We start from the raw sequence: 9,641 nt of genomic DNA, 5'->3' as shown, positions 1-9,641 counted from the left end.
TTGGATCAGTACCTGTATTATATATTAAGTTTCAGAATGACAAGGCACTTAAACTTTATTTAAATACATTTAGTTTCTCGAGGTTGTGGTTTCCATTAGAGTTTTTCAGGTCTTATCTAGGCTTATGCAATGCATGAATGAACACAAAAACATATTTAGTGCATTCTATATTTGGCATACATAGGCACATATATTAGGTATACATACATTTACATATACATATTACATTCCCACAAAAATATATATAAACACATGTGTATATCTGTCTATAATGTCAACAGGCATTTGGGAAAAATAACTCTCATACATTGCTGATAATATAAATTGGTAAAATTACATTTGGGAAAATCAAGTGATGTTAAAATTGTCCATACTTTATGATTCAGAAATTTCTCCTCTGAAAATACTGTCCAGAGAAACTCTTGCAAATGTGTTCCAGGAAGTCATATTTTAAGAATATCCATTTTAGGTTTTTTGAATATGATGAAATATTGCAAAGAACGAAATGTTTTTCAGAGAGGAAACATAATTGTGCTTTAATTATATCATGAAATATTAGATAGCAGTTAACATTCTCAACATATTCATTTTTCATAACATGGACAGATCAAAATATGAGGCTGAATGGAAAACATTGATTTGTAGTATAATCTGGAAACTTTTAAAACACAAAAATTTAAAGCACAAAATATTAATACATATCAATAGTGTTTTAGTCTGTTTCTTGTTACTGTAACAAAATACCAGAGTCAGTGATTTGGTGAGAAAAGATTCTATTTCTAACAGTACTACAGGCTGGAAAGTGCAATGAACATGACACACCTGTGTTTGGTGGGATTTTCATGGGTCCTCATAACATGAAGGAAGTATTGTATGATGAGAGAGAAAGCGAAAAATGTATGTGAATGTGTGTGTGTGTTTGTGTGTGTGTTTTATAACAGAGAGAAAGAATGAGAGAGTTGGGAGAAAGACTACAAAAAGGGGAGATTAAGAAAAGGAAGAATAGAAAAAGAATACAAAAAGGAAGTAAGTAAGACTGAGGAAAAGAGAGGATGATGGGAAAGAAAGCAAGAGAATCATTTTATAATAATTAGCTATTAACACTACAGTGTTAATCCATTAATGGTATTAAAACCCCACTATCATAATACAATCCCATATTATCATGATGGTAATTAAATTTCAACATGCTTTGAGGCATTGGCACACAAACAAACACATAAAAATATACAATGTTGATTTGAAGGATGTGTCACATTTTAAACAGTTACTGGCTCTGAGGTGAATCTGAGGAGGTAGTATTTTAAAAATATCAGTTTTGCTTGTAACGTTTTATTTATGTACTAAAAGACTACAGAGATAAATTGAGAGGTGTATACTAAAATATCTGTAGACAGTAGTTCTGGAAAGTGGTATTTGAGAGAATATTTTTCCTGTTCTCCATTTTTCTCCATTTTTCAAATACTTTAATATGGCCAAGTATTATTTTAGACTTAACCTCCCCCATACTGATTTCAATTTGGAAATCCTTTTAGTCTGGGTTCTGTGCCTTCAAAGTTACAGAGTTGGAGGAAATCTCCATATATCTTTAAGGTGAAGCTAAATCCCTGGGACCTCAGGTGAGTGCCACTGCTAAAATAACCAGTTCTGGATGTGTTCTGTAAACTATAAAATTTAAAGTCAGGGTTTATCAGCTTTCTTTTACTAAGTGGATGGCTACAGGATAGTTACAGGGTGATAAGTGTTTAGCTATATCCTTCATAATTTTTGAGCCAAAAGTATGTGGCTAGGTGTCCCTGGGAACAAACAACTAATCAGTGTGACCAGGCTTTACAGATAGATTGCTATTCTAGGCACAAAGGCAACAGTTCAATAGCACTGTTACCCTGTTTTGTCAGTTTTATTCTCTGTCATTCTTAGGCTGCTCAATCTACCAATATTCCATGTTTTCAATTGTATATTAACTATACCTTGCATACTAAATTAGATACAAAATCTAATTCATGGAGAAAAGTGGAAGAATTAAAAATGTTCATTCACTTATTCACTTTAAAAAAGCATTTCATAATGTTCCAGGTACAATTTATATATAAGGTGCAAAAATCTGTCAATATTGAACACAATGAATGAAAATTCATGTGGAGGGAAACAGAAATAATGAAGGAAGTTAATAAATTGTACAGACTATTAGAAAGTGATATATGATATGGCATGCAATAGGTAAGGATAAAAGGAATAAAGTATTATAGAGCTGAAATCCTCATATCTTTGCTGGCTATGAGGTGGAGCTGCTCTTAACTGCCAAAGATCTCTTGTACTCCTACAAGTGCATCACTGAGTTTGTACTGAGGCATTGTACACTGCTCAGCCAGTGACTGAGGATAACAGGAACACAAAGGCAGGCCTATTCCCACTTTTCTATTAGCCAGAGTTTGTATGAGGGCCTTTAGAGGGCTTTGTGGTGCTTGCTTTTGCCTCCTAAGTCTGAGATGCTCTCACTCAACCCTTTCTTTCCCCTTCCCCTTCACTCCGGTCAGAATAACATTCTACAAATTTTTCATAAGAGAATCCACAGACATTTAATTGTATCTTGGTGACATTTAATTCTGTCTCTTTGAAGACAGACTAAAAAACGTGGCTCCAAGGTAAGTGATAATACGATGGGCATATGGGTGTGGCGCTACCACCAAACCGTGAGGAGAGAAGTGTCACTGGAGGGATAAGAGAGCAGAATCTTAGGACTGCCCAGGTAACTATATTTCTGTGAGGGAGAATTACACATTGAATGTAAACCTGCATTGGTGCCTGAGACATGCCCCTGTGCTGGCAAACTTGGGGCAACTCTTCTCAGCTTCAAACTAGGAGCCCAGAGTCTGGAAGACTGTCAAATGAGCCACCAGGATGAGGGACCTTGGAGGAAATGGAGATAGGAAATTGTGAGAAAAGGACTGCATGGAGTTAGATGAGAAGATGCACTCTCCGTGATTTCTAATAAGTGAAAATACAAGGCAGAGCTGTGAGGCATCAGAAAAAGATCTGTAAATGGTAAACTATCCCCTACTGCCCATGTCCCCACAACTCCTCAACCCTGAGCAGAGGGACATCTAGGACAATAGGAGGGGATCAGTAGAACAGAAAGGTCAAAGGCACCATAGAGAGCAGTCTCTTAGGCCCACCAGGTAATTATACTGCTGTGATGAAGAATGACACATTGCATGCAAATCTGCTGCAATAGCACCAAAATATGTCTCCATCCCTCACAGATGGGCAAGGTTGGGGCAAGTCTTGCCCACAGCCCACACTGGGACTCCAGCAGGTCCTCCTGGCTCCAGGAAAAGAAAGGAGACCACGCCTCTGTCTGGCCTTGTTCTCACTGACCAATGGGATGAGAGACCTTGGCCAAACCCACATTCTGTGCTGCCTAGCACTGCCCTGGAATTCTCCCTCTGGCTCACACCACAGCTAGGAGTTGTGGAGGTGGTAGTGCTTGGTGACTGATCAGAAATTGTATTTGCTAGAATCCTTGTTAAGTGCCCCCCACACCTTCCTGTCCCACCCCTGCCATGTCTGAAAACCAGAGACAACAATAATTGGCTGCTGCCAGGAAAAATCTCATGCAATATCATGAGAGAAGCAGCCTGGCAGGTCCTGCAGGAGCCAAGAAGATATAGCCTCAAAGCCAGAGTGCATCTGAGACCAACCCTGTGGGTAAGCCACCTGAAGAGGCCCTCCAAGACCACAATGCTCCTGCACGGGCAGATGAATCTCCATTCTCTCCCAGTGTCCCTTCCCCTCATCCTGTTACAATCAACACAGCATCAGTTCAAGGCCATGATACTGACCTCAGACTGAACACTATGGCTGGACTCGAGAGCCTGAAACATCTTCTTGAAAAGCTCACTAGCTTTGTGTCTGATACCACATTCGATCAAGACAGGGAGAATCTCCCATGTTCTGAAATGATGGAAGATCTCGAGGACCTATATGAAGGGTTGGCAGAAGCCCTGGACACCTGCTGTAAAACTAACTTGTAACTTGCCAAGAAGGTAAAAATATTGCACAAACAAAGCAAAGATAGTCTGAATCAATTACAGAAAGAGAAGGCGAACCAGCAAAAGATATTGGAAGAAAACAAGGAGCTAAGCAAACACCTGCAGCTCCATAAGCAAACCACTGAAATTCTAGAATCACAAAAGAACAATTTGAACACAGACCTGGCCCACATTCAGCAGGAAGCAGCTCAGACTTCAGGGGAGATGCGGGGTCTTGCCACCAGCCTGCAGTCTTCCCAAGTGTGAGTGGCAGAGCTAGAGGCTGTCCTTTCTGCCACATCTACCCAGCAAGAGGAGGAGAAGGAACTCTCTAGGGAGGTAAAGTGATGGAGAGACAGCCTTCAAGAGGACCTGGGGAAAACCAACAAGACCATGGAAGAAATACAGAAGTACAACTCCACCTTGAAAGAACATGTTCAAATTTTACAGCATGAAAAAGCAACCAGAGAACACAAAATGGAGGAGTTCCAAAAGGAGCTAGCAACATCACCCATACTCCCATAACAGTGATCTGGCCTGTGGGCACACCAAGCCAGTCCTCAGGATTTGCAACAGGCCATTAAAGAAAAAGCACACCTGGAAACATAAGTGAGGTCACTGAAAGAGGAGCTGGAGAACATGGCTAGATAGCTTCAAGCACAGCTGGAAGTCAAGAAGACCTTAAGTCAACAAAATCTCCAGCAGGAAGAGCAGCTGCTGGCCCTAGAGCTGGCCTCCAAGATGTGCAATGAACAGGCAGAAGCTCACATACATCAAATATTAGAGACCCTGATCCACAATCAAAGCACCATAAGAGATGCTCTGAGAGAGAACCAGCACTTCAGGAACCAGCTGGCCCAACTGCAAGATGGCTTGGGAAAGCTCAGCAGTCACAACACCCAGCTGACCAGCACCTTGCAGGCAGAGCAGCACACAAAGAAACAACTGGCCAAGCAGCTGGAGCAGCTGCAGCAGGAGGTACTGCAGGGCAGGAGGGAAATCCAGTCAGTCAACAAGAATTTGCAGCAGACCCAGGAGCAGCTCACAGCTACCATGCAGCAGAACCAGCAGCTGCAGGCTCAGGTGAGTCTCCTGGCTCTCCCTGCAGGAAGTGAAACAGAAGAGACAAAGGATGATGAGGCTGCCAGACTCACCCTCACCATCCCTGAGAGCACAGACAGCAGAGAAGACATCATTACATTTTTCTCTGAGGCTCAAACCTCTTCTGATGCAGAGAGGACCCGGCTGGGGCACCAACTAAGGCAGCAGAAATTGCTCTGCCAATACATGGCTCAACTGGCAGCCCTGAACCACACCAGGCCTGAGCAAGAGGCCTTGGCTCCACATTGGGGGGGGTGAGGATGGGGGCAGGGAACAGCGACTTTATTTCTTATGAAATATAAGGCATTATGAAGCCCATTGAAAAGCTGACAAAGCTCTTCAAGGAAGACCTTCAGTTCAAAACCTTTGTGAAAGAGAGAGTAGAAGACCTTGAACTCCCCTTTATGCAGCTCAGGGGAGAGGTGGACATAATCTCTATGACGCTGGTTTCTATGGAAATCAGACGGTGGTGCTGGAGAAGCAACAGAGGGAGAACGAGCAATACATCATCCAGCTGGACCAGGACATACAAACAATGGCGCTGGAGCTGCAGGACTTACTTTTGCAGCTTGAGCAGGGTAAGTCCCATACAGCCTCTCAGAGCCTACCTCGGAAGCCCTCAGGCCCAAGAGGCCCACAAGAATTTGAGTCAGCCTGTGCTGATGAATTTGAAGACATAGACTCAATAAGGATGAAGAGCTTGCAGGAGGAGGGACATGGGGGGCTTCACTCCTGGAGAACCCCAGTGTGCAGCGCATAGTGCCACTGCTGCCAGACTTTGAGCAAATGCGGAAGGAAGAGGAAAGACTAGCAGGCCTGGGCAGCCAGTTTGTCCCTTTTCACTACTGACCTGCTAAGAATAACCTGCTAGACATCTTTGTCATCTAAATGCATCCTTGCTCAAGCCTACAGAAATGGGGCAAAGGCTCTGCCATTCCCTAGATTCTGTCACCCCAGCTCTCTCCACCCCTAACCCTGCCCCTGCCCCTGCCCCATGTTCTTATTATTCCTTCCCACTTTCCCTTTTTGCAGTACCCTTGGAAGGTCTGACCCCTGGTGTAACACCTACAGACCCTTTGTCATCTTGGCAAAACTGAGAAAGACTTGATGCACTCCTGCTCAAGAGGAAGAGCTGGGGTCATGCAGTGAGCACACTGCCTCTCCAGAGGTGCTGGGGATCTTTCCCCAACTCTGACACTCTGACTAAGGACCTTTAGACCACATTTTGTTATGGTCTTTGCACAGACAGATGGGCTCACTTGCTGGGTAGGAGTTTGGTCGGGCAGGGCAGTGTTGCGTTCAATAGGGTGCTTATACTTTTGTGCCTGAAATGTTGATGGGGATGACACTGAAGGCGGGAACTTGCCCTGATCAGCTCCTATCTTCTCTGTGCACCAGGATCAGTTGGGAGAGCAGGCCATCCTCCTGGGGCTCCATCCTATTTCAGGCATCTCAGGGCACCACACCAGGCAGCATTCATTCAGGTCCAGTGAAAAATGGAGAAGCAAATGAAGGACCTACAGAGAAGAGGTGGATGTGATATGCAATTAGAACACAGGAGAAATGACTTGGCATAGGGGGACTCAGGGAAGGGTTAAAGAAGCCAATGCTTACAGATTAACTTGGGCTTCTTGGCAGTTTTAATTTTTTATACCAGGATATGTGTTTTATTATAGGATTGTTACATTCTTATAGAGTTATACCGCATTGCATGATGATCGCGTCAGTAGTCACCATTTTTGAAACTGTGCCGGATTTTATCCAGTAGTGGGAGGTTTTAGTGCTTGTAACATAAAGGGCCACAGTTTGGCTGCTGAGGTGAGAAAACAATAAGTGTAACAAAAAAAATCATATGTTCTTTATAAAGCCAAAAATGTGACAAGTCAGCTCACTCTTTCTTCTTTCTCAGCCAGTCTTTCACTGATCAATTATAAAATAAAACCCCCAAGCATTGTTTTAAGAAGAGGGGGAGTGAGAGGGAAGGGCAGGCCATACAGTGGAGAGGATCAGTATGTCAAATGTACTGTACACATCTCTGGATTTTCACATGAAAACCCCTAGTCCTATTAAGGAATCCTAAAAACTGAAAGAAAAATGGAACAAAAGAAGTACACCCCCTAAGGTAGACACTGCACCCACTACATGTTGAGTAAATTCTGAAGAAGATACATGTAGTGTGAATGGATCTCCAAGAATGATTTCTGCTTTCAATGTATGAATTAGCCTCCACAATTTGATGACTATTTGAGTTTTATGTTTTCATGTAAACGACAAGTCTTTAAATAGGTAATATAAACCTGTTGTGCTTGCTATCTAAAAGAGTTGAAGCGGAAAAATCTTAAGTCCAGAATAGGTGCTGGAAGATTATAGAGTGTTAGATAAACTTGAGTCTAAAGACACATTTGCTTAGTTGTGCTGTCTCCTGGGTACCATAGTCCTGACTGAGTATGGGAGTTGAGACTTAATGGAGCACGGTAGGGTTGGAAAGACTATGTGTGTACTAGGCCATGGGTTCAGAATGCACTGCAGAATTCACATGGCTAAGGAGCAGAAATCTTATGAATCTCTGTCATATTCAGCAAGAACTGGAAAATCAAAACATCAACTTAATACATGCACTACGTTAGAATAATGATTTAATACTGCAGTGAACACCTTAATATAATCACAATACATCTGGTCTAGTCTCGACTCCCAGATTCAATTTCAAGAAGGGAAGTTGAATGATGCAGATTCTTCAGCATGGAAATATTAGAGAAATCTATTCTAGTCTAAATGCTAGACACTTCAGTGCAGAAGCATTGATGCTAACAGCATACTACACTCCCAAATAACTAAGTGCTTATTGTCGAACCTGTAACAAGCCTGTTGAAGCTAAATTGTGTCATTTTTTCAAGTTTTTAATTTGCTATGTGAACTTTAGAGATTTGCCCTTTTCAATGCAAGTCTTTTACAAAATGGCTAGCCATGCACAGAGCTAACAGTAATACTAACTAGGCAAATGAAGTTATCTAGAAGACTGTGGTTCAAAGCCAGGCTCTGCAAAAGCAACAAGTGAGCCATAGTGTTTCCTTTGTGAAATCCCAGCTACATGGGTTTATTCCCTGGAATATTTGAGAAAGAAGCTAAACAATATAGTCTGGATTTTGTGTCAACTGGTCGAAATCTTACCTAACATCTAAAGGGTGATGAATTCAATCCCAAATACTATGGGAATAATAAAACAGTGAAAAATATTTTTCACATTTAAAATAACTGAACAATATTTGTAAGAAACAAGTATGGTATATTTGTGTGTGTGTGTGTGAGAGAGAGAGAAAGACAAAGAGAGAAAGAGAGAGAGAGAGAAAGAGAGAGAGAAAGGGAGAGTGACTAAGAATAAGAGAAAGGTAGAACTTAAAAACCCCAAAATGGTGCTGCCAAAGTTAAATTTGTGCTTTATCAGCTGAGGAACCTCACTGATTCTTGGCTCTTTCTTTATTCTTAACTTACTAATAAGACCTTACCATCAAAACCAATTAAACTAAATGATAACATTTGGAAATTTATAAGATTGGGAAAATAATAACAAAACAAATAACCACATGCCAAGCCCCTCTCCCCCAAACCAGTGCTCAGTGGTACAAGCAGTGACATTTTCTTACTACACCAGAGAAACAGTAGACAGGAGCCTCACACTGGCCACACAAGTTATTCCATACCATGGAGTAGCCATCACACCAGAGAAATTTAGGAAAGACACCCTGCTGCCATCCATGGTGGCCAAACTCCTCATGAGCAAGGAGAAAGGCACTTGAATATTCCATGCCAGGTCTCAAGACATGACAGACTCAGTGGGTCCCAAAACCCATCACTGCTGGGTGTGGTTATAACCCATCTTTCAGGGACCACTGCACAAGTGGGACTGCATTGCAATCACTGCCCAAGCTAGTTGTATCACACTCCTATGAATCCTGCCCACACTTCTCAACAGGGTCCTAGTCGACAAGTACATTGGGCAATTACAGGCAGTGGCAGAGGCCGCTCACTTACCTTGAGGGAAGGGTCAATTGACACTTGGGCAAGCCTTAACATTGTGGAGCTGATTGGAAACAAACAAACAAACAAACAACAAAACAGAAGCACTGGTTTCCTCTACACACAAACAGCAGCCTTAGAGACTTTCTGTACTTCACTTTATCCTGGGTCTTTGCCAGGACATTCAGCACAACCAGAGGACGATCTCTAGAGAGACACAGCTCACTTTCCACTACAATGGAAACTGACACTGAAAGTAAAAATCATCTTTCAGAGAGAAGTGGGTGGGCAACAATTTGTAACTGGACAAAGGATACTGACTGAAAACTCCTCATGTGGTGTGTGTGTGTGTGTGTGTGTGTGTGTGTGTGTGTGTGTGTGTGTGTGTGTATGTGTGTGTGTGTGTATGTGATGACTGATGACTTTGGTCTGTTTTGATTTGTTTTCATTTTGTTCTGAGGTTAATGGTTACTTCTTGTTTGAGTTAGCTGC

At 42.2% G+C, this 9,641-nt stretch overlaps 1 protein-coding gene across 1 annotated transcript; it reads left to right on the top strand.

The window, feature by feature from the left end:
* Positions 1-3,590: 3,590 nt before the first annotated feature.
* On the top strand, positions 3,591-5,390 carry LOC105994777 (golgin subfamily A member 2-like; the record flags this gene model as incomplete). The annotated part of the gene is made up of 4 exons (XM_013028418.1): positions 3,591-3,670; positions 3,782-4,030; positions 4,186-4,294; positions 4,737-5,390. Coding segments are annotated over 4 exons (1,092 nt in total), but the record flags the coding sequence as incomplete, so codon positions are not given.
* Between the last annotated feature and the right edge of the window lie 4,251 nt (positions 5,391-9,641).

The sequence above is a fragment of the Dipodomys ordii genome, unplaced genomic scaffold (assembly GCF_000151885.1).
Source record: "Dipodomys ordii isolate 6190 unplaced genomic scaffold, Dord_2.0 Scaffold109, whole genome shotgun sequence".
In the NCBI taxonomy this organism is placed as follows: domain Eukaryota; kingdom Metazoa; phylum Chordata; class Mammalia; order Rodentia; family Heteromyidae; genus Dipodomys; species Dipodomys ordii.
The sequence above is the reverse complement of the archived record's forward strand: the minus strand, read 5'-3'. Positions and strand labels throughout refer to the sequence as shown.